At 46.2% G+C, this 26,207-nt stretch overlaps 1 protein-coding gene across 1 annotated transcript in view; it reads right to left on the reverse strand.

Annotated features, from left to right (window-relative positions):
* Positions 1-26,207, reverse strand: part of lamc3 (laminin, gamma 3) — a 156,868-nt gene that overhangs the window by 36,662 nt on the left and 93,999 nt on the right. Inside the window, exons 6-11 of the mRNA XM_084140092.1 lie at positions 10,299-10,487; positions 9,613-9,858; positions 6,663-6,816; positions 6,361-6,503; positions 5,897-6,075; positions 2,138-2,318 (exon numbers count right to left, since the gene is read on the reverse strand). Coding sequence (XP_083996218.1) covers positions 2,138-2,318; positions 5,897-6,075; positions 6,361-6,503; positions 6,663-6,816; positions 9,613-9,858; positions 10,299-10,487 — 1,092 coding nt within the window. The remainder of the gene's footprint in view (positions 1-2,137; positions 2,319-5,896; positions 6,076-6,360; positions 6,504-6,662; positions 6,817-9,612; positions 9,859-10,298; positions 10,488-26,207) is intronic.

A 26,207-nucleotide genomic window follows, 5' to 3' on the forward strand; every position in this document is an offset into this window, starting at 1 on the left:
GCTTCTGGATCGGATGAAATTAACAGTTTGGATGACCACCTTCATGACGTTATCCATCTTTAATGACTTGCAACACAAAGCCTCCTGGTGCAAAATACAGTGAAAAGTAAAAAAATCACGTCCTCCATTTGCAGATTGCACTTTCTCTCTGAACTTTGTCACAACGCCTGCTTTTTTCCCGATCATTGAGGGCGCACCATCTGTAGCCAGGCTGACAGTGCGGGACCAGTCCACTCCGACCCTGTCCAGCGCGCCGACGAGTGCGGTAAAAATATCAGATGCTGTCGTTGTATCTGTCATCGGCACCAACTCCACAAACTCCTCAGTGACGGTCAATGTGTCATCAACTCCGCGGATGAAAAAATGGCCAGTTGTGCAACATCTGTAATGTCCGTGCTTTCATCAATTGCAACCGAAAACGCAATAAATGACTTTACTTTTTGCTTCAACTGGCTGTCCAAATCCACTGAAAGATCGGAAATCCTGTCTGCAACTGTGTTTCTTGTCAGGCTGATATTTGCAAAAGCCTGCCGCTTTTCAGGGCACACAATCTCCGCTGCCTTCATCATGCATGTTTTTACAATTTCACCCTCACTAAATGGTTTTGAAGCCACTGCGATTTCATTAGCAATGAGGTAGCTAGCTTTCACTGCAGCGTCACTGATGTCTCGGCTGTGAGTAAACACAGACTGCTGTTTCTTCAGACCCGCCAACAGTTCATTCACCTTCTCTCATCTCCGCTGTCCTTGAAAGTTGTCATATTTGTCGGCATGAAGACTCACATAGTGGCGACGAAGGTTATATTCTTTCAGCACTGCAACATGCTCTGAACACACCAAACATACAGCTTTCCCATTCAATTCCGTGATTAAATAGGATGACCATTTTTCTTGGAACACTCTGCACTCTGCGTCCACTTTTCTCTTTTTTGACAGAGACATATTGGGGCAATGAGGGTGCCAAAGCACATAATGTTAAAAGTAGAAGCCGTAATAAATATTGCGGACAAAACAAAGTAGCTCATTGGCTGCACGTGCTTGACCTACTTGCTCTGCCCCGGTATAAACAGTTTGCTTGCTTAACACAATTGATATTGCGCCATCCAGTGGACGCAATTGGAACAGCAGTTTATTTTATTGAAAAATTGCAGCGCATTTTTATACTTAAAAAAAAAAAAAAAAAATAGTATTTGTTTTTTATTTCGTAAATTTTTTTTCAAAATCATCTCGCGGGCCGGATTAAACCCGTTTGCGGGCCTGTTTCGGCCCGCGGGCCGTACGTTTGACACCCCTGTTCTAGACGATCGTGACATTGTGAGAGGAGGGTCATTACCGCGTTGTTCCCTCTGTGGGATGGTAAACTGTGTCTGTGTGCGTGTGTTTGTCTGTGTGTGTATACTGTTCTGCCTCAGTGCATCCACACAGAGCCCCCCTCCTAGCCTAGCGTTATTGGACCACACAGAGCGGCATGTCCCGCCACCAGAGACTAGCGGTGTACCAAAGTAGCGTGGGCAGCGGTCGGACAGCCATAATCCTGATTAGAGCTCTAATCATAATGAGGTATAGGGATTAAAGATGTGCTTGCTGCATGTCTGTCATACAAACAGGGATTAAGATGCTCATACACAGCCCTGCCTGCCTTGTTCTGTATTGTTGGGATTCAGCCTCCATTCTGTCCATGTCAATGAACCTGTAAGCCTTTTATGGTACATCCCCCTCTGCTCATAAGATAATGAGAAAGTCAGTAATTGTGGAGGGATGATTGCTTCTCTGGTTGACTGCTGATTCATGCTGATTCTGTCTCTTTCTATCCCATTATGTTGTGTTATATCTTTAACAATGTCGAGCTGAACAGTCAGCTAGGCATGTACAGTCATTCTGGGTGCAGATCGGTGTCAACTGCTCTAGATCTACTTGACAGTAATACGGAATGGGATGGCATGATGGTATTGTAATCTACAGCATGAGATGGGCTATATGTCAGGGATAATGGCCAAATGAGAGTACAGTGTTAAACAGCATTGACAATGGGATTTCCGATTTCTGATATGTCCTGACTGGTTGGTTGAAAATAACAAACTGTCACAGAGTTTTCTGATTGTTCGTGTGGAATGAGTGAGTGGGTGCTGATTGGTTACCTTGGATAGCCAGGAATTCCTCCAGGGCATTGGGCAGGCTGTCCTCCCCCTGATGCCCACGCTCGTGATGCTGGCGCACGTGATACTCACGCACGTGATGCTGGCGCCCGTAGTCACTCCGGCAGTCGAAGCGTGCCAGGAGCTTCTCCAAATTCTGCAGCCGTGCCTTTAGTTTCCCTGCCTGTATGGGAAAACACCAGAACACCATACAATGGAGGTTTGGTGGGGGAGATTGTCAATGATGAGAAAAATACACATTTGCACTCTGGTATGCTGCTCCTGAAATGTGTAATGAAAAAAGAACAACATTTAGACCCCAAACTGGTTCCTGATGAAGATATGGTTTCCTTTCAGATCAAGGACCAGGAAAATGTTGTATAGGTGTACGCATTTCACCCTTTTAAAGGCCCAGTGCAGTCAAAAACTTGATTTTCCTGTGTTTTATATATATTTCCACACTGAGGTTGTAACAATACAGGGAGATTCTGAAAATGATGATACTGCCCTTTTAGTGTTAGAGCTGTTTGAAAGGACTGCTTGAAATTTCAGCTTGTTGTGGTGGGGAGTAAATTAGTTAATAGACCAATAAGAAAGAGTTCCAAACCTCTCTGACAATAACAGCTAGTTTTCAGTTGTCCCCTCCCCACTAAGACCACACCCAGACAGTCCTAGCAAAGTTCTTGCTTGAGAAATTGCTCTTTGCTAAGAATATACAGTGGGGGAAAAAAGTATTTAGTCAGCCACCAATTGTGCAAGTTCTCCCACTTAAAAAGATGAGAGAGGCCTGTAATTTTCATCATAGGTACACGTCAACTATGACAGACAAAATGAGGAAAAAAAATCCAGAAAATCACATTGTAGGATTTTTTATGAATTTATTTGCAAATTATGGTGGAAAATAAGTATTTGGTCACCTACAAACAAGCAAGATTTCTGGCTCTCACAGACCTGCAACTTCTTCTTTAAGAGGCTCCTCTGTCCTCCACTCGTTACCTGTATTAATGGCACCTGTTTGAACTTGTTATCAGTATAAAAGACACCTGTCCACAACCTCAAACAGTCACACTCCAAACTCCACTATGGCCAAGACCAAATAGCAGTCAAAGGACACCAGAAACAAAATGGTAGACCTGCACCAGGCTGGGAAGACTGAATCTGCAATAGGTAAGCAGCTTGGTTTGAAGAAATCAACTGTGGGAGCAATTATTAGGAAATGGAAGACATACAAGACCACTGATAATCTCCCTCGATCTGGGGCTCCACGCAAGATCTCACCCTGTGGGGTCAAAATGATCACAAGAACGGTGAGCAAAAATCCCAGAACCACACGGGGGGTCCTAGTGAATGACCTGCAGAGAGCTGGGACCAAAGTAACAAAGCCTACCATCAGTAACACACTACGCCGCCAGGGACTCAAATCCTGCAGTGCCAGACGTGTCCCCCTACTTAAGCCAGTACATGTCCAGGCCCGTCTGAAGTTTGCTAGAGTGCATTTGGATGATCCAGAAGAGGATTGGGAGAATGTCATATGGTCAGATGAAACCAAAATATAACTTTTTGGTAAAAACTCAACTCGTCGTGTTTGGAGGACAAAGAATGCTGAGTTGCATCCAAAGAACACCATACCTATTGTGAAGCATGGGGGTGGAAACATCATGCTTTGGGGCTGTTTTTCTGCAAAAGGACCAGGACGACTGATCCGTGTAAAGGAAAGAATGAATGGGGCCATGTATCGTGAGATTTTGAGTGAAAACCTCCTTCCATCAGCAAGGGCATTGAAGATGAAACGTGGCTGGGTCTTTCAGCATGACAATGATCCCAAACACACCGCCCGGGAAACGAAGGAGTAGCTTCGTAAGAAGCATTTCAAGGTCCTGGAGTGGCCTAGCCAGTCTCCAGATCTCAACCCCATAGAAAATCTTTGGAGGGAGTTGAAAGTCTGTGTTGCCCAGCGACAGCCCCAAAACATCACTGCTCTAGAGGAGATCTGCATGGAGGAATGGGCCAAAATACCAGCAACAGTGTGTGAAAACCTTGTGAAGACTTACAGAGAACGTTTGACCTGTGTCATTGCCAACAAAGGGTATATAACAAAGTATTGAGAAACTTTTGTTATTGACCAAATACTTATTTTCCACCATAATTTGCAAATAAATTCATTAAAAATCCTACAATGTGATTTTCTGGATTTCTTTTTCTAATTTTGTCTGTCATAGTTGACGTGTACCTATGATGAAAATTACAGGCCTCTCTCATTGTTTTAAGTGGGAGAACATGCACAACTGTATTTATTTTTATTTTTTTGCCATTTTAATTGAAATCACAAGTTAATTGTTATCAAGAAGTGATTTGATATTGAGATAAAAACAGCTGCATTGGGCCTTTTTAAACATGAGATTGTCAATGAAAGCAGATGGCCAATAACAAATCACACCCAGCCAAATTTGCAGTATATTCAATCTCATTCAAAACACAGAGATACACATCTACGTTAAGAGTAGATTGTCTATCTTAACGTGAAAACGATTGTCAATTTTAAAAGCAATACCCTCTGCACAGTGGGAACAGGGCAAGCGCAACCCTAAGCACAGTTTCATACATTGGAGCCAAAAGTTCTCGGAGTAGGCAATTAGCAGGCTCAACCTGTGTGTGTGTGTCGCTGCTAAACACTAGCAGGTGAGGAGGTACAGATGTCCTATATTCATTTGATCACTCTGTTGTCGCAGAGAATTTTCCTGTGCAGCAGAAAATGCAATTTGTAGTGAATTCGAGGTTTAAAAAGGCTTCTAAAGTTTGTAATTTTCACTTAAAACCCCTATAAACATGTCCATAAATTATGATCCACATAATAACTCAAATGTCCTGTTGCTGCTGGATTATTTTCCTGCTGTGAGAAACTGGTCAAATTAAGATACATCTGTAGGTTGAGAGGGCATTTATAATACCACTTATCTTTCATTCCCTTTAAAAACCTATAATTTGGTCACTTCAGCCCACCCGGAGGTAAAATCTGTTATTATATTACAGCAAGAACAACAATTACTGCACAATCAACACAGATGGTATCTTGCAGTTTAATAGTTTTACGTACATGAACAAAAGGAACATATTACTGTATACAGCACAAGAGAGGAAACGATTTCTCCCTCTGTTTCTATACTGTAGTGCTCCCTCTATGGTTTCTTTCTCTCCACCCCCACTGCATAGCGTTGAGAACATATGGGGCGTGGGTTTGATTCTAATCTCTGGAGACAAGAGAGAGATACTGGATCATTAAAGCAACTGTCTGCATCCCAAAATGGCTCCCTATATAGTGCAGTGTGCTACTTTTGACCCGGGCCCATAGGGCTCTGGCCAAAAGTAGTGCACTATATAGGGAATAGGGTGCCATTTGGGACGCACAGAGTCTATTTCTGTATCTTCACATTGACTTCACTCTGACTATTAATTTACCTTGGCTTTTTAAATAAGGAGTCCAGATGGCCACGATTTTAGACTACAAAGACATTCTTGGGTAGGTGTTTGAATAACAAACTTTTGTTTTGGAGCAAATTGCATTATGCGATGGTAATGGGTTAATAACAGCACCTATCCCCTATGAAGATTTACCTCACAGAGACAGAGAAGCAGAAAGGGAGACAGACGGATAGAGATGCAGGCAGACAGATGGACGGACAGACAGACAGAGAGGCAAACCGAGACAGAGAGGAAGCTGGAGAGACTTACAGTGAGATGCCATCTGAACGCACGCAATCTTACCTGCTCCTTGACCAACCCATAGCAGATGGGGCACTCTTCACACTGGTGCGTGGCTCTGTTGTGGAAGTAGTTGAGCTCACACTGGTCACACTTGTACCCCACAAAGCCGTGGCGGCAGGGACAGGTGCCATTTGTGTGGCACTGCATGGAGCTGGATCCCATAGGGTCACAGTTACAGGCTGAGAGGGACAGGGGAGGGGCAGTGGACAGGGGGACAGGGTACAGGGGGACAGAGGGAAATAAGGGTGGACAGGGGGCAGAGGACAGGGTAGAAGAGACAGGGGACATGAATGTCAGAGAGGGGTGAAACAATGGAAGAATTGGACATTGCATGTTTGCGTGTTGCATTTTTTTACTTCTTATTGTTATCAGAATTACTTGTTTTAGCATATATTTTGGTCTGTCTTAGTATTTGACACACAAGGACTTCTAGCCCCAATTGCAGTATAGGCTACTGTAGCTACCTCTGCAGCCTCGCGAGGAGAAATCAAAGAAGCCCATACGACAGGTGCTGCACAGCCGCCCCTCCACTCCCGGCCGACACACACACTGCCCTGTGATCTGGTGGCACGCCGTGGAAGACGAGCCAATGGGGTTACAGTTGCACCTTAGAAACAGACGATGTAAAAAGTGATTCACATACTGTAATAACTATTAACGATACAAAACAGAACTACAGTATAAGTATGGAGTCAGCACCACAGAAATAAAATGCCTATTCTAAACCATATAGAAGATAGCAGAATCCCTGGAGAATTCCCTGTACCTCTCACAGCCTACTCCAGGCTGCAGATTGAAGAAGCCGACTGAACACTGGCCACAGTCTCCCCCGGTCACATGACTAAGGCACTGACAACTTCCTGTCTGGGGGTCACAGTCCTCCAACAACCCAGAAGTCCCTGCAGGACTGCAGTCGCAGGCTGGGTGAAGACACAACCACATGTCAACCACACATCAACCACGCAACCTCACATCAAACACACACATACATGATCAAAACAGAACACAATTCAAACACAGTATCCAAAAAGGTACGTGAATCATATACATCATAGAAAAAGTACACAAATTAAACACAGTATAAAGAATGGGTCTGTGACAAGCCTGACAAAACACTGAAGCATATCCCTCTATCAATGCAGACACTGCTGTGATCGATTATTTCCCACCCTCTATCCATTCACTCAATCTTCTATCCATTCACTCGATCTTCTAATCTATCCATTCACTCTATTTTACAAGGGGGGTGCGATGGGGATAGGGTTACAGATGTTTTCAGAAGATGGCAGGTACTTGGGAGGATGCTTGTTCCACCATTGGGGTGCCAGGACAGAGAAGAGCTTGGACTGGGCTGAGCGGGAGCTGCCCCCTCCCCCCGTAGGAGTGGGCGGGCCAAAAGACCAGAGGTGGCAGAACAGAGTACTCGGGTTGGAGGGACAGTTCCTCTTGCTGCTCTGTAGGCAAGTACCATGGTATTTTAGTGGATGTGAGCTTCGACTGGAAGCCAGTGGAGTGTGTAGAGGAGCGGGGTGATATGGGAGAACTTGGGAAGTTTTAACATCAGGCGGGCTGCAGCGTTCTGGATAAGTTGCAGGGGTTTGATGGCACAAGCGGGGAGCCCAGCCAACAGCGAGTGACAAGTGCCTGGAAAGGACCTGAGCCGCTCCTTGTGTGAGTTAGGGTTGTACTCTACAGATGTTGTAGAGCATGAACCTGCAGGAGCGTGTCACTGCTTTAATGTTTGCAGAGAACGACAGGGTATTGTCCAGGGTCATGCCAAGGTTCTTTGTACACTGGGAAGGGGACACCGTGGAGTTGTCAACCATGATGGAGAGGTCTTGGAGCAGGTAGGCCTTCCCCGGAAGGAAGAGCAGCTTCGTCTTGTCGAGGTTGAGCTTGAGGTGGTGGTCCGACATCCAAGCTAAGATATCTGCCAGGCACGCAGAGATGCCTGTCGCCACCTGGGTGTCAGAAGGGGGGAAGGAGAAATGTAGTTGAGTGTCATCCGCATAGCAATGATAGGACAGACCATGTGAGGATATGACGGAGCCGAGTGACTTGGTGTATAGAGAGAAGAGGAAAGGGCCTAGAACTGAGACCTGGGGTACACCATTAGTGAGAGTATGTGATGTAGAGACAGATCCTCTCCATGTCACCTGGTAGGAGTGGCCTGCCAGGTAGTAGGATGCAATCCAAAAGTGTGCAGAGCCTGAGACACCCAGCCCTGAGAGGGTGGAGAGGAGGATCTGACAGTTCACTGTGTCAAAGGCAGCAGATAGATCTAGGAGGATGAGAACAGAGGAGAGAGAGTCAGCTTTGGCAGTGCGGTGAGCCTCCTTGACACAGAGAAGAGCAGTCTCGGTTGAGTGACCTGTCTTGAAGCCTGACTGGTTAGGGTCAAGAAGGTCATTCTGAGAGAGATAGTTGGTCAGAGACAAAGAAAATAAGGGATACTGGTCTGTAGTTTTTGACGTCAGAGGAGTCTAGCGTTGGTTTCTTGAGGGGAGCGATTCAGGCGGGGGATGCAGCCAGTGGTCAGGGATGAGTTGGGAGAAGGTCTGGAGAAGGGAGGAGGGGATGGGGTCGAGCGGGCAGGGTGTCGGGCGGCCAGACATCACTAGTTGCAGGATTTAATCTGGAGAGAGAATGTGATCTGGAACAGTGTAGTGGCAGAACAGACCATCTATCTGTGAGATGTCTGTGGGGCAGCCATATTTCCCTAAGACTGAGTGTGTGTGTGTAACTCAGTGTTTCCCTGTATGTGTATGTGTGTGTGTGTGTGTGTGTGTGTGTGTGTGTGTGTGTGTGTGTGTGTGTGTGTGTGTGTGTGTGTGTGTGTGTGTAACTCAGTGAGGGAGACAGCAGAGTGAGACTCAGGGAGACTCATGGGCCTCTCCCTCACCACTCTGTCTTCTCTGGTTGCATTCCAAATGGCACCCTATTCCCTATATAGTGCACTAGTGGGGAATAGGGTGCCATTTAGGATGCAAACTCTGCTCAGCCCTGGGGTTATAGATGGAACAGCTCAGGTACTTCTGGGGGACAGAGACATTACATACATCTCTCTCTCTTTATCTCTCTCTCTTTATCTCTCTCTCTTTATCACTCTCGCTCTCATACATCTGCAGTATTCAAATCCTCCAAGGCTCTTCATGTATATCAGGAGAAAAAAGTGTATTTTAAGTTGAAACTTTTCTCTTTCTATTCATACATTATAATGGAGACAAAGTACTGTGGTTGGAATGTCAGCTCGTCAGGGCAGACTGCCCGCTGCTTCTTTCTCTGAACCCCGTTCACTCAGAGAGAGAGAGAGAGAGCCTGTAAACAAGATGTTCTCCCACTTTACAACAACTGTGGAGTTCCTAATGGCACTTTTAACCACAACTCCCAAGCTCTAACTTTGAATAAGAATCATTTTACTATCTTTAGAATCTTTAGAATTGTGAGAATTGCTGAAGTCAAGTCAATAGTACAGTAAGTGGAAAACACTTTTCAAACCTTCAAGAAAAGTTCACTATATATCCACACATAAAGGGCACATATACACAGACACACAAACACACATCGATACACACAAACAAACGATATAACACATTCAAATACATTCATTGTCAAAACATTCTATATTTTTATTTTGTATTTCCCCTTAATTCAAAAACCTATGTCACAGTAAAAAAAAAAAACTATATACACCCTTCCCAAGTTCACACACTCACGTTTGCACTTCCGGGCCATCGTCCGGTCCATGGCATCTCCATAGTAACCGCGTCGGCAACGTTGACAGTGGTCTCCCTCTGTGTGTCCCAGACACTTAATGCAGCGGCCCGTCATGTGATCACACACGCCTAGCGCGTTGGGGTCCACGTTACCGTTACAGTCGCACCGCTCGCACTGCCGAACCAGCCCAGACCGGCCCAGGGGGTCACCGTGGAAACCGTCCTCGCACATCTCACACCTGGTTCCTGAGGAGAGAAGGTGTTTGTGTGTGTGTGTGTGTGTGGGTGGGTGGGGGGTTTCGGGGGCCATTTTAATTTAAACCTAAATCAATATCTTTCAGACAAACTTCAAATTCAGCTATATGAAATTATTGTAATGACAAGGGAATATGTTTAATTCACACACTGTGCTCTACACATGCTAGGATCAAGATTAATTTGATCATGACAGTGAGGACACTGGTTTTATAAAAACCGGTCAGCCAATTTGTGGAAATCTGCTTCACTGAGCAAACAATGAACTTCAGGGTTGTGTCCCAAATGGCACCCTATTGTCTACTATATAGGGAATAGGGTGCTATATAGGGAATACGGTGACATTTGGGATGCATCCCAGGTTGGGGGAATGGAATGGTTTGTTCCCATTAGCATACATCTAACAGTAATGTAATATGATTTCGTCTCACCCCTCTGTCCTGGAGGGCAATTGGTACAGACCACATCCCCCATCTCCATCATTTGAGCACAGCTAGTGCGGTCCGGGCAGGGGCAAGTTCGACAGTCGTTGGTTGTGCCAATCAACGCGTTGCCATAGTAACCATCCAGGCAGTGCTCGCAGTTCGGTCCTGTGGTGAAGTCGGCACACTCACACACACCTGCGTGGGGTAGAGAGAGGAGGGGAGTCAGAACACACACCTGGAGTAGAGCGAGAAGGAGAGACGGAGACCGTTACAACTCACAAAAGCGAGCACACAAACACACACACACACACAGGACTGTCATACTGAATCTCAGTAGCAGACACAGATGAATGACTGAAACGTGACAGACTGGTGGTACTGGTGTGTGGGAAAGCAGCAACTATTCAATACACTTTTAGGTACCCAGCAACCCACCCACCTCCCTCTCTCACCTCACTCACTCCACTTTCATTCTCACGCACACACACAAACACACACACCGAGGAGGATGGATGCTGTATCGATTTTCTCCTCTGACAGATCCAGGCCACAGTGAGTATAGTTCCCCTTACCACCAGTAGAGTGCGCTGGGTCTCTGTCTCTAGCTAGCCGTCTGCACCATACATATAGCTCTCCACACAGCCACAGCAGAACAAGAGAAGAATAAGAGGAAACACTCAATACTGAAACCCAGTCCTCCACCGGGGAGAGAGATAGTGCAGAAAGAACTGGTCTAAATTCACTGTAATTGCTTTGGGAAATATAAGAGCTGGATTCAGACAGAAAGACCTTCTAGAAGTAAACCAATTCCCCCCAAGTGAGAGATTACCATATGTATTATGTCCTAAAAACAGACTGTTAAGTCCATATGTCTTATAGAGCCTCAGGGAAAACAACTCTGGGCTTTATGCATGTAGCTACAGCTCTTCACATATAGAATACATCTGGTTTCCATAGAAATCCCCCTCTCATGGATTTGATTAACTTTTGACCACTCAAATTATTTTTCTCTCTGTTTGCTGGGATAATTAGCCATGGGAGCTGTAACTGTTCAATATGCTCATTATAATTGAGAATCATAGTTTGAATAATAATCACTCTCCAAACTCGAACATAAGTAAAAAAATAACTAGGCCTACAATTCAATATAAACTTAATCAAACAAACTTCACTTCACTTGTGTTGTGTTGCAATTATGTGAATAGTTATGTTCATGATTTAAATCTTTAAGAGTCTAAGCTGGGGCTAACATTGTTTTAAGATGGTCATACCAAGGATCAATTAGCTATTTCATTTGGAATTTTAGAACCCCTTTAGGTATCCAAAAAATATATAAACAAAATATTTGTTCAAACATTGAAAAGCCCACAGAAACGCATTGAATAACAGATTCATGCATGGAAAAACGGAGCCAAAAAATATGTTTGTTTTAAAGTGCCTGTTCTATATCTGAGAGATAAAAGAAAGATCAGGGTGACGCTTGTGGGTGTCAAAGAGCAAAAACGGAGAACACCATCATGGCCAAGCACGACTCCAACACCATCATTAAGTTTGCCGACGACACAATAGTGGTAGGCCTGATCACCGACAACGATGAGACAGGCTATAGGGAGAAGGTCAGAGACCTGGCCGTGTGGTGCCAGGATAACAACCTCTCCCTCAATGTGATCAAGACAAAGGAGATGATTGTGGACTACAGGAAAAGGAGGACCAAGCACGCCCCCATTCTCATCGACGGGGCTGTAGTGGAGCAGGTTGGAAGCTTCAAGTTCCTTGGTGTCCACATCACCAACAAGCTATGATGGTCCAAACACACCAAGACAGTCGTGAAGAGGGCACGACAAAGCCTATTCCCCCTCAGGAGACTGAAAAGATTTGGCATGGGTCCTCAGATCCTCAAAAAGTTATACAGCTGCACCATCGAGAGCATCCTGACTGGTTGCATCACCGCCTGGTATGGCAACTGCTCGGCCTCCGACCGCAAGGCACTACAGAGGGTAGAGCGTACGGCCCAGTACATCACTGGGGCCAAGCTTCCTGCCATCCAGGACCTCTATACCAGGCGGTGTCAGAAGAAGGCCCTAAAAATTGCCAAAGACTCCAGCCACCCTAGTCTCATGGTGTGACAAACGCCACTGTAGCTCGGCCACCTTCCACCGTAGATGCGGCAAAAGAACAGATATCTCTATCTTAAACAGACGGATGTTGATGAAGATGTTTTTATTATGCTGTAGTAACTTGACAAGGAATGCCTACACGCATTTCAATATTACTTTCCTTTACTTTCAACCCAAGAAATAAAAGGTGTACAGCCATGTACAAATGGTACAAAAACAGCAGAACGATACAGCCCACTCAACCTGTGGTAGAGTCACATTGTACAGATCTGACTCTGGATGATGACATCTTCAAAGGGGAAAGGTCATGGTCAATGCCAATAATAACCATGCATACATGAATAGCAATCATACTATACTGCAGGTAAGTACAACACATATTCAATGTAATTATTTATTTAGTGTCCACACTATAACATATGCTAATGTATTTTGTCGTGAGGGCACGGACATCGACTGTAGGGGGTTAAATATTTATATGAGTAATCAAGTATATTTCAAAGGTAATTGTGCACTGTTTATTCCTTTGGTGTTTGAGTGGTCTACTTCCCCGCAACACACACACACACACACACACACACACACACACACACACACACACAAACACACACAGAGGAATCTAAATAAACATATTTCCACAGGGAAGAGTTTAGCACTTCAGTTGCAGTGATCTCATTACCAGACGGGCAGGTAACATGAAATCCAACTCTGACCTTAACACACCCCTAAACAGGCCACTCTAGACCTCACCCCAGCTGCCATGGCAACATATTAAATACCTAACCCACCCCAAGGTTTAGGAGACCCAGCAGTTTAGTAAACCAACTGCACATCAAACACAGAGCTAAAATCACCTCAAACTACGTCTGGTCCAGACAGCTATACACACACCAACAGTAAGACCATTTAACATTCATATTCAATAACCTGTTCAATCTTTTTAAGGTCCAAATATCAAAGCCCATCTAATTCTGTAGTGATAGGAAGCGTCCTTCCTGGTTCAATTAATGGCCAACAGGCCTATACGTCGGTATGATTAAATAGGACTTTTTAAAGCTATTAACTATATAGCCGATTTAGTTCAAATCATTAAGTCTATCTTGAGCGAGCAAAGATTCTTAAACTCTTGCTATTGGGTCAGTGAAGCCGCTTCCCGTCTTCCTTTGTTGCTAAGACGAAGTTCTACGTCCCAAATTCGACCCTATTCCCTATATAGTGCACTACCTTTGACCAGGGCCCATAGGGCTCTGGTCAAAAGTAGTGAACTGTGTAGGGAATAGGGTGGGTGCCATTTTGGACCCAGACACTAAGACAAAGTGCTGCCAACTGATTTCACAGATATGTACTGTATGCAAGTCAAGTACAGAAGATAAAATTATCTGTGAGAAGAAGCTACATTGATCACATGTCCATTAAGGAAACCCTAATTAGCCTGTAGTTTAATGAAGCTAGCTAGCAGCATGGTAAAAAAGCATTAGGTATGCATCCCAAATGGCACCCTGTCCCCTATGAAGTGCACTATTTTTGACCAGGGCCCAAAAGTAGTGCACTGCATAGGGAATAGGGTGCCATTTGGGACATAGCCTATTAGTTCTTCACTGAGGTGCCTAATACTCATTATTGATTTTCAAGCATGTAATACCAGTCATTCATAATTGTTCTCCATAGGACAAAGAGTTGTTTTTTTTTGCATCGCACTAAGGACTTAGTGTAGTCATAATGATTGTGGGTCCGTGTCTCTGTCAAATGAGCCATGCTAGACTTAATGTTCAGAATGTGCTGACAGACAGTACTGCTTGTGAAGATGAACGAGCACAGTTCAGAGTAACTGAGGCTCTTCCCGCATGGGACTGGACTAGTGTTACTATTGCTTTTAGTTAATTGCTTCTTCTTTAAAGATAACAGTTCTGCTTGGATACCATCAATCGCCACAATCATCATAATCATCATCCTCATCTTCAACATCACCGTCATCATCATCATCTACCCAATCATCATTGCTTCATTACATTCATGTAAAATCAAGGTTATATTTGTACTGCAGCTCTTTTAAAATCAATTTCACCTCCACTAATTGAATTGAAATATGAATCTGTAGAAATAGAGACTAGCTCCCCCACTGATGAGTCATGCGTGACATTTCTAGCTAGTCTATAAAATGGCACTGCAGTGGATAGCAACCATCTTACGGGCTCCTGATAATTCTGCTATTATGTGTGTTTTCTTAACACTGATCATAACTTTTATTGTACAGAATGATTCCGCCATCATTTCCTATGACCGAAAACAGCTTCTGGACATCAGAACAGCAATCACTAACCTCGATTCGGACTGAAATTCCTACTTCAACAAGTCAGCAGCTCTGGACTTTCTATTTAACCCGGACCAATCCCGAATCCCCGGGACTCTAAAGATGAAGGTGAAAGGGAGGCAGGCGAGCCAGCATCCTGACGAGACGACGTCTGCGAGCAAATAGACCGTCATTGCCCTATATTCTATTGGCGAACGTGCAATCACTGGAGAACAAACTGGATGAACTCCGCTCAAGACTATCCTATCAACGGGTCCTGAAACTGTAATATCCTATGTTTCTCAGAGTCGTGGCTGAATGAGGATATGGATATACATTACCAGTCAAAAGTTTGTACACACCTACTCATTCAAGGGTTTTTATTTATTTTTACTATTTTCTATATTGTAGAATAATAGTGAAGACATCAAAACTATGAATTAACACATATGGAATCATGTAGTAACCAAAAAAGTGTTAAACAAATTAAAATATGTTTTATATTTGAGATTCTTTGAATAGCCACCCTTTGTCTTGATGACAGCTTTGCACACTCTTGGCATTATCTCAACCAGTTTCATGAGGTAGTCACCTGGAATGCATTTCAATTAACAGGTGTGCCTTCTTAAAAGTTAATTTCTGGAATTTCTTTCCATCTTAATGCGTTTGAGCCAATCAGTTGTGTTGTGACAAGGTAGGGGGGGTATAAAGAAGATAGCCCTATTTGGCTAGAACAGCTCAAATAAGCAAAGAAAAATGTGTAGGTCAGTCAATACAGAAAATGTCAAGAACTTTGAAAGTTTCTTTAAGTTCAGTTGCAAAAACCAACAAGCGCTATGATGAAACTGGGTCTCATGAGGACCGCCACAGGAATGGAAGACCCAGAGTTACCTCTGCTGCAGAGGATAAGTTCATTAGAGTTACCAGCCTCAGAAATTGCAGGCCAAATAAATGCTTCACAGAGTTCAAGTCACAGACACATATCAACATCAACTGTTCAGAGTGGACTGTGTGAATCAGGCCTCTGTAGCTCAGCTGGTAGAGCACGGCGCTTGTAACGCCAAGGTAGTGGGGTCGAACCCCGGGACCACCCATATACAAAAAAATAAATAAATATGTATGCACGCATGACTGTAAGTCGCTTTGGATAAAAGCGTCTGCTAAATGGCATATTATTATTATTATTATTATTATTATTCATGGTCGAATTGCTGCAAGAAACCACTACTAAAGGACACCAATAAGAAGAAGAGACCTGCTTGGGCCAAGAAACATGAGCAATGGACATTAGACCGGTGGAAATTTGTCCTTTGGTCTGGAGTCCAAAATTGTGATTTTTGGTTCCAACTGCTGTGTCTTTGTGAGACGCGGTGTGGGTGAACGGATGATCTCCGCATGTGTATTTCCCACCGTATAGCATGGAGGAGGAGGTGTTATTGTGTGGGGGTGCTTTGCTGGTGACACTGTCTGTGATTTATTTAGAATTCAAGGCACACTTAACCAGCATGGCTACCACAGAATTCTGCAGCGATATGCCATCCCATCTGGTTTGGGTTTAGTGGGACTATCATTTGTTTTTCAACAGGACAATGTCCCAACACACCTCCAGGCTGTGTAAGCGCTATTTTACCAAGAAGAAGAGTAATGGAGTGCTGCAGCATGTCACGACTTCCTGTGGTCCTCTGTAGCTCAGCTGGTAGAGCACGGCGCTTGTAACGCCAAGGTAGTGGGTTCGATCCCCGGGACCACCCATACACAAAAAAATGTATGCACGCATGACTGTAAGTCGCTTTGGATAAAAGCGTCTGCTAAATGGCATATTATTATTATTATTATTCCTCCGAAGCTGCCGCCTCTCCTTGTTCGGGCAGGCTTCGGCATTCGTTGTCACCGGCCTTCTAGCCACTGCCGCTCCTCATCTCATCATTCCATTTGTTTTTCTTGTTTATTACACACACCTGGTTAATATCCCCTCATCAGTACCTGTATAGCTGTTCCCTCTGCCCCCTTGTCTTTGTGTGTGATTGTTTCTTGTGGAGGATAGAAAAGCTCGGTGGAGCTCCGTGTATTTTGTATCTCCGGGATATTTCCCCCGTGTGCCTTGTATTTTCCAGTGCACCTGTTTTGCGCACTGGAGTGTTTTGACGCATTACTGTGTAACTCTGTGTTTCAGAATAAATCCTGTTTTTCTGTTATTTACCCTCCTGTGCCTGACTCCTTCCAAATCACCTCATCACACAGCAGATGACCTGGCCTCCACAATCCTCCAACCTCAACCCAATTGAGATGGTTTGGGATGAGTCGGATGGAGTGAAGGAAAAGAAGCCAACAAGTGCTCAGCAGGTGTGGGAACTCCTTCAAGACTGTTGGAAAAGCATTCCAGGTGAAGCTGGTTGAGAGAATGCCAAGAGTGTGCAAAGCTGTCATCAAGGCAAAGGGTGGCTATTTGAAGAATCTCAAATATACAATATATTTTGAACACTTTTTTGGTTACTACATGATTCCATATGTGTTATTTCATAGTTTTGATGACTTCACTATTATTCTACAATGTAGAAAATAGTAAAAATAATGAAAAACCCTTGAATGAGTAGGTGTGTCCAAACCTTTGACTGGTACTGTATATATAGCCTCCTATAGCTCAATTGGTAGAGCATGGTGCTTGCAACGCCAGGGTTGTGGGTTCGATTCCCACGGGGGGCCAGTATGAAAAATGTATGCACTCACTAACTGTAAGTCGCTCTGGATAAGAGCGTCTGCTAAATGACTAAAATATATATATATAGTGGCGTACAGCAGGTCAGACACCAGGGGGAGACTCGTCGAGGCCTGGTAACAGATGGAGTATACATCACGAGGCGATGGCTCCATCTGCTGGACGTGCCAGGTCTCGACGGGCTCCCCGGACAGGATTAATTGGGGCTGATTGGGAGCTGGTGAGTAATTAAGGGCGGATTGCTCACCAGCTGTGCAAGGCCCATAAAGCTGCCAGAAGGGCAGCACATGAGAGAGGACTCGGGGAAGTAACTTCTGTGTAGTTGGAGAGGATCTCATGGGGGAGACCTAACCTTTTCTTTTGATTATTTTATGAATAAACACCCTTGAAACCGAGCTAATCATGCTCTGTCCGTGTCTGATCTGTGTAACCGTCTTGACCCAACCCCCTGATCTGCCACAAGTGGTGGAGAATGCGTGCACTTTGATAACGTGGTCAGATCAGGGTTGACGTTTACACAGCATCAGCATGGACGAGTTGATAGCTCAGTTCATCCGGGCCCAACAAGCACAACAGGCGGTTCAGGAATGAATGCTGGAGGAACAGCGACTACAAAACGTCCGCCTCGTGGAGGAAGTCAGGAAGCTGCAAGGAGGAGCGTCTCCTGAAACCCATCCCAACCAGTTTTTAATCCAGCTAACGGAAGACGATGACATTGAAACATACCCCTGTACATTTGAACGGACAGCGCTACGGGAAGGATGGCCAAGGCCGAAGTGGGCAAGTCTGTTGGCCCCGTTCCTCTCTGGGAATACCCAAAAGGCGTATTGGGACCTGAACGATGAACAGGCGGCTAACTACGACGGACTCAAAAGGGAGATACTCAGCCGCTACGGGTACAGCCTGGCCCATCGGGCTCAACGGTTCCATGACTAGAGGTTCGTACCCAACGCATCCCCCCGAGCCCAGATGAGCGACCTTTTGCGCGTCACCAGGGCATGGCTCCTAACCGACGTATCCACCCTCTCCCTCCTTGACAAAGTGGTCCTGGATCGCTTCGTACGGGCGCTACCCCACGACATGAAGAGGGCAGCGAGACGCATCAGAACACTCAAGCCCTACTGAGGGGGGGCCGGGACGAGTCGGCGACCTGTGCGAGGGGACGGAAGGACAACCCCACCGCGGTGTACCCCGAACCAACAGTCGGCAGGGCCAAGGGACCGCAAACTCGTGGAGAGACGGCTGGGGAAGGGCCGACCCGCCACCGACGACCCCAGGTAGATGGAGACCAACGGAGGTGTTTTGAGTGTGGCGCCCGGGGGCATATTGCCTGGAATTGCCCTGCTCGAGAGGAGTCGATGCCATCAGCTATCACCGGAGGCCAGGTGCGTCACGCTGTGAACTATGTCACCTCCTGTTGGGCGCACCATGAACTGCACCCATGGTCCCGGTGAAGGTTGACGGAAACGACACGGAAGCGCTATTAGACTCCGGAAGCATGGTTACGCTCGTAACCACGAGCCTGCTGAACCAGTTGACTGAATGGGGTAGGGAGATGTCCATTTCCTGTGTTCACGGTGACACAAAGCGGTATCCCGCCGTATGGACCAACATCGTGACACCACAAGGGAGCTGCCAGAGGATGGTGGGTGCAGTACAAGAGCTGCCGGTACCTATCCTAGTGGGACGGGATTGTCCGCTGTTCGCGGCCCTATGGGGGCACGAATTGAAAAAAATATATACGAGCCGGCCGAAGAAGAGAGCGGGGACGACCTCTCGCCTGTGCGGCCAGGACGCCACCGGTTAACCAACCTGACTCTACGGGTCCCCCTTCTCGATTTCGAAGGGCCAGTCGAGACCCCCATTTGGGGGCCAACTGAGGGGACAATTTGGGATGGCCCAGTGGGAGGATCCGAATTTGAAAGCTGCCGCAGCCCAAGTGATAGCGGTGGATGGACAGCTACTTCCTGGGGTGAGTGACTGGCGATAACCCCATTTCCAAATTAAGAATAACCTTTTGTATCAGGTGTCGCGCCAACAGGGGGAACTTCGAGAGGTATTGTTGCTGCCCCGATGGTACGTAGGAACCGTTCTTCAGCTGGCCCACACCCACCTGTTGGGGGCACACCTAGGAATGGAGAAGACCCGGGAACGGGTCGCCGCCCGGTTCCTCTGGCCCGGGATGAGGAGGGCCGTGGAAGACTACTGTCGCAGCTGCCCAGAGTGTCAACTCACTGCCCCGAAAGCACACTTCCGAAACCCTCTGGTCTCCCTGCCGATCATTGGGGTGCCCTTAGAACGCATCGCCATGGACATAGTGGGACCCCTGGTAAAGACTGCACAAGGACACCGATACATCTTGGTAATAGTAGACTATGCCACCCGGTATCCCGAGGCCATTCCCCTACGGGCGGCGGTATCCAAGGGAATTGCCCGGGAGCTGTTCCACCTCTTTAGCGGGGTGGGCATCCCGAACGAGATCCTGACAGACCAAGGTACAGAGTTTATGTCCCACCTCATGAAAGAGTTGTTTGCCCTCATGCAGATCAAGCAGATCCGGACCTCCGTTTTTGACCCGCAGATGGATGGGCTCGTCGAGCACTTTAACAAAATGCTCAAACAGATGCTGCGGAAGGTAATTGAGCAGGACGGGAAGAACTGGGACCAGCTGCTACCCCACCTAATTTTCTCAATCCGAGAAGTCCTCCATTGGGTTTTCCCCGTTTGAACTCCTCTACGGGAGGAGGCCACGTGGCCTACTGGACCTCGCCAAGGAGGTGTGGAAGCCCAACCGACCCCCTTACGCAGCGTGGTAGAGCACGTGGAGATGATGCGGGAGCGGATGACAGCCATCTGGCCATTCGTGAGGGAACATATGGAGAAGGCCCAACGCGCCCAAGCCCAGGTCTACAATCGGGGAGCCCAGCCCCGAGAATTCCAGGTGGGAGACAGGGTGTTGGTGTTGATCCCCACGGCCGAAAGTAAGTTCCTGGCAACATGGCATGGACCATACGAGGTGGTCGATATACTGGGACCTGCAACCGGGGAGACGGATTTACCACGTGAACCTGTTGAAGAAATGGCACGAGAGGACAGCCTTGGCCGTGTTATGGAAAGGACGCCAACGGTACCAGTGGTGGTCCCGAGCAGTGAGGACCTCGACCCGGCCCAGAAGCAAGCGCTCCGGGAGCTTGTCGATCGGAACACGGCGGTGTTCTCCGAGAAGCCGGGCTGCACAACCCTCATTGAACACCACATCCGTACCCGGCCCGGGGATATGGTAAGAAAGGGGCCGTATCAAAATTCCGGAGGCCCGACGGAAGGCCGTGAAACAAGAAGTGGAGGCTATGCTGAGGATGGGGGTTGTTGAAGAGTCCCACAGTGCATGGTGCAGACCCATCGCGTTGGTGCCCAAACCGGACGGTAGCCTCCGCTTCTGTAATGATTTCCGGGGTGTGAACAAGCGTATTCGACGCCTAACCCACGCCGAGGGTGGACGAGCTAATCGACCAATTGGGAAAGGCCTGGTACATCAGCACCCTTGACCTGACCAAAGGATATTGGCAGGTACCATTGGCAGCCTCCTCCCGGGAGAAGACGGCGTTCTCGACACCAGACGGTGCTGGACACGCTCAGACAAGCTGGGTTGACCGCAAACCCCAAGAAATGCAAGCTAGGGTTCGAGGAGGTGGAGTACCTGGGGTATTTGATCAGACGGGGGAACGTCAAGCCCCAGGAGAGGAAGGTTCACGCGGTACGTGACTGGCCTGTTCCATGCACTAAGACACAGGTCAAGTCCTTCCTGGGACTGGCAGGATACTATAGCCGAGGGGGGGGGGGGCATGCAGCAGGTCAGCCTCGTCGAGGCCTGGTAACAGATGGAGTATACATCACGAGGCGGTGGCTCCATCTGCTGGCTCCATCTGCTGGACGTGCCAGGTCTCTACGGGCTCCACGGACAGGACTAATTGGGGCTGATTGTGAGCTGGTGAGTAATTAAGGGCGGATTGCTGACCAGCTGTGCAAGGCCATTAAAGCTGCCAGAAGGGCAGCACATGAGAGTGGACTGGGAGAAGTAAGGTAACTTCCGTGTAGTTGGAGATGGTATCGTGGAGAGGATCTCATGGGGGAGACCTAACCTTTTCTTTTTATTATTTTATGAATAAACACCCTTGAAACCGAGATAATCATACTCTGTCCATGTCTGATCTGTGTAACCGTTTTGACCCAACCCCCTGATCTGCCACAATATATAAAAACTCTCCCTCAATGTCAACAAGACAAAGGATCTGATCGTGGACTACAGGAAACGGAGGGGCGAGCGCGCCCCCATCCACATCGATGGGGGTGTATTGGAGTGCAGGGTATATCTAAATCAAAGAGAATGTCCTGTTAGATGAACGGTCTAATCTAGAATATATATACATACATTAAGAGCAGTTTCTTGAGACGGTACTGTGCTGTACTAAAATACTTTTCATTCAGTGTTACATATCTACATTATGTGGTATCACAGAAGGTCCAGAAGATGGAAGTTCTAATCTAGATGAAAAGCTGTCATTGAGCGTGGATTAGAAGGAAGGTTTTGGGGTTTAATGTTTATCTGGAGATCATAGCAGCATCCTGCTTGCTCTCCTCTCTCTGATCCCGCCATCCTCTACCCGACCAAACAGTTTGCAAGACCTGGGAGGTCTATCCCTGGGGAGAATGGTGTGGGTTTTTGGTGCAGTAGGAATTGGGATACACAGGCATGTGCATTCACCGACATGTGCACGTGCACACACACACACACAACCTTTCTTTCTGAGCCAGAGAAAGAAAAGCTTGCAATGAACTACCAGAAACAGGCTCCATATCTGGACCCCATCATTTCATTTCCACTCGTTCCCAGTAGCCGGTTTATTCAAGCAGAGCAAGGCGCATACCGCTCAACAAACAATTAGTAATTTCTACTGCACAACTACACCGTGTCAACTATCTCCTGAGTGGCGCAGTGGTCTAAGGCACTGCATCGCAGTGCTAGCTGTGCCACTAGAGATCCTGGTTCGAATCCAGGCTCTGTCGTAGCCGGCCGCGACCGGGAGACCCATGGGGTGGTGCACAATTGGCCAATCGTCGTCTAGGAGAGGGAATGGCCGGCAGGGATGTAGCTCTGTTGGTAGAGCATGGCGTTTGCAACGCCAGGGTTGTGGGTTCGATTCCATCAGGGGGCCAGTGTGATTTAAAAAAAATTAAAATAATGTATGCACTCACTAACTGTAAGTCGCTCTGGATAAGAGTGTCTGCTAAAATGTAACTAGACCGGTTGTTCCTCTGAAAAACGCTACATGCCAAAATAATATTATTCATTTCATGATTTGAATATGAACTTATCAAACAAACATTAATTTATTTTTCCAGAATGACTGATTAGGTCTGTTGGGTTTGATGGGGTCTGTAGCTCACTGGACTACTAAGGGGCTTTTGGAAGGATATAATTAGGAGGAATCTGTTTGTTAATGCTTGCCAGGTGTGTGTGGGGGGGTTGGCAATTGGAGTTTGAGAGGTCTTAGGGTAAAGAGGCGGAGAGGGGCTGCCTCCTTCCATCTGCTCCAGGGCTATTTGATTCTAATGTCGTTGTGGCTCTCCTAAAATCTTACCCAGATGTGCTGCTTGCCTATTATAGAGTTGGCTGTAGATGTTCTGTCTGGGGGGGGGGGGGGGGGGGGTCCATTACATTCAGGGTGACCATTATTAGACAACACAGAACAGACACTCAGATAAAAATACTTCCTCCTCATTAGAATACCTATTAGACTACCTAGTGCATTGTAACTCATCACTTCCTATTTGTCAACAAAGATGCTGCGTTAGAGCCCAGAGAGAGAAACCAGGCCAGTTTCCCCCAAAGCCTGTTTAAATGTCATCTTCTGATTGGTAAGGTCATTTGTTAGAAAATCCATGAGGAAGTAGAGGGAGATGGAGGGAGACAGTTGACTGATAAAGAGTTTAGAGGCGGGGGTTTATTCGGTCTCCTAAGCTCTCCGGGGGACCATGTTTGTCTGAGGCCTCAGGCCCAGCATACACTGGGCATGAGAGGGGATACGGAAAAGAATAATCAAAGAGAGAGAAGTAGAGGAGAGAGAGGATGGAGGAAAGGAAGAAAGAGAAGGGGAGGGAGGGGGGAGAAAGCCAAAAATAAAGAGTACAAAAAAACTGAGAAAAGGAATTAAGGAGCGAGGCTGACCATGTAATTTCCCCTGCTGGTGACAGTCAACACACACAGAGTGGAGACACTGCCAAGGGGGGGGAAAAAGACAGAGAGGAGCGCGAGAGAGAGCTCTATATTTGAAATAGTTATTTATTAGAGCAAGAGAGAGGTCATGAGCTCATGAGCTCCTAAATTTTTCTGCAATAAATTAGAATTAGAGTTGGATAAACTTGGATTTTTTCACAAGGACTTATACAGGATACTACCCTATAAAACATAACCTTCACTCTAAAATAAAACTTAAAACGTACAATCTTGATTTTGGACAGAATTACCTGGAAAAAATAACCTGGAAGGATTCTTACTACCAAGGACTACAGAGCTGCCAAGCTTGCTAGGACAGGACAGACATCCCAGCTGCAACTACAATTTGCACTGAGGTGAAAGGTGTGTAAGCCCAACAATGGCAGCTGAGCAACACAGCCTCCCCCACCCAAATGCAGAGGCCTCTGAGGCCCCCTGCTCCATTGCTTCCCCCTGTGCAGAGGTCATCACAGTAACCCCTGGATATAGAAAATTACTCTGCACTGAAACAGTACAAAAATAAGCTCCTCAAGGACAATCCAGAGACACTTTTTGCCGACTGCTACAAAGATGGGAACGTAAGCAACTTCATTTTCCACACAGACCATCCCCTGGCATGGCAGAGTGCTATAAGAACACACTACCCCTCAGCCAACGTAAACCTGTACAAGGCTGGAACAGTATTGCTGTAGGGCAACCTCAAACAGTTACAGTTTCAGCAGGAATTTTACAGGATCAAAGAGAGAGCACAGCAGGAGAAGCTCACTCTTGTCGATGACTCCCCCATCCCAAGCGAGTCTGATCACAGCCCCTCCTCAAACGGCACCACAGATGAGCAGCCCCAAGACGAGAGCCACTGAGCAAACCCAGATCCCACAACATCACTGCTGCCTCATTAATATGAGGGACACATTCACCTATCTGGAAATCAAGCTGGTGGAGCTCAACAATGATTTAACACATTCCAGATAGCACAATTGTGCATCTGAAGGAGGAGGTGAGAAGCCAACAAAACAGCCCACTTCAGACCCGACCACAGCCTTAACACCACTGTGAGACAGACAAGACATGATCCACCAACTCAGCAGATCATTGATCTTATAAAGAAGCTATCCCTTTTCCTTTCTTTCTGTGCCCCCAAATGCTTAGATCAGGGCTCTCCAACCCTGTTCTTGGAGAGCTACCCTCCTGTAGGTTTTCGCTCCAACCCCAGTTGTAACCAGTGGTGTAGTGCTATTGTTTCAGGTGAGGGAGCACCAAAAATACGTAGATTATGTCATTTCCTCAATCAAAGTTTGTACCGACAGATGTAGCATATTGAATAGCCTATCATTACAGGGCTCTCCAACCCTGTTCCTGGAGTGCTACAATTCTTCAGGATTTCACTCCAACCCCAGTTGTAACTAACCTGATTCATCTTATAAACCAGCTAATTATTAGAACCCTGTTGTGCTAGATTAGGGTTGGAATGAAAACCTACAGGATAGTAGCTCTCCAGGAACCGGGTTGGAGAGCCCTGTTATAGAATATGCATAAAATGCATCCTCCAATTGCAATGTCTGCCTATGCTCACACATATTTTCTCAAGAAAATGTTATATTTTGAATACCCTCAAACACCAAATTAGGCATACCAAATTTCAAAATAGGCCATCATCACTGTCAATCGTAATTTATAATTTACAGATGAAACTGCATCTGCATACTAATCATTTGAATGATCTCAATCAGTTTCATGAGAGTAGCCTATTCCTTTCGATCTTCTTGAATTACATTTTCGTGAGCGAATTAGAGTAGATTGTGTTAGCAAGCTATTAGCCTTTCTTATATTTTGTTTCAATCAAAGCATATAGCCTGCCTAGTGACTATGTTGAGTTTTGGCACATTATATTTTTTTGTAGACCATTCATCTTCAGTTAACCATCATAAAATCTCATTAGAAATGAGGTGTTTTTGGTGTAACAGTAATGTTATAGGCCTACTATGCTATGTCATTATATTTGGTTCTGTGATGTAAAATACTAATTGATCGTTATGTGAACTAAAGTAGGGTGGTTGGTCGGAGTGGATGGGTTGGCGTATAACGCCAACGTCTAGCAACCCAGAGGTTGCAAGTTCAAATCTCATCACGGATAACTTTAGCATTTTAGCTAATTAGCAACTTTTCAACTACTTACTACTTTTTAGCTACTTTGCAACTACTTGTTAGTTAACCATTCCTCTAACCCTAACCTTAACCCTTTTAGCTAACCCTTCCCCTAACCCTAACCTTAACCCTTTTAGCTAATCCTTCCCCTAACCTTAACCCTTTAACCTAACTCCTAAATGTAACCCTAACCACAGGAGGTTGGTGGCACCTTAATTGGGGAGGACTGGCACGTGGTAATGGCTGGTGAGGAATATTTGGAAATGTATCAACAACATCAAACACATGAATTCCATGTGTTTGATGCCATTCCATTCGCGCCGTTCCAGCCATTATTATGAGCCATCCTCCCCTCAGCAGCCTCCACTGACCC

Source organism: Coregonus lavaretus (genome assembly GCF_964263955.1).
Source record: "Coregonus lavaretus genome assembly, chromosome: 24".
NCBI classification, from domain to species: Eukaryota; Metazoa; Chordata; class Actinopteri; order Salmoniformes; family Salmonidae; genus Coregonus; species Coregonus lavaretus.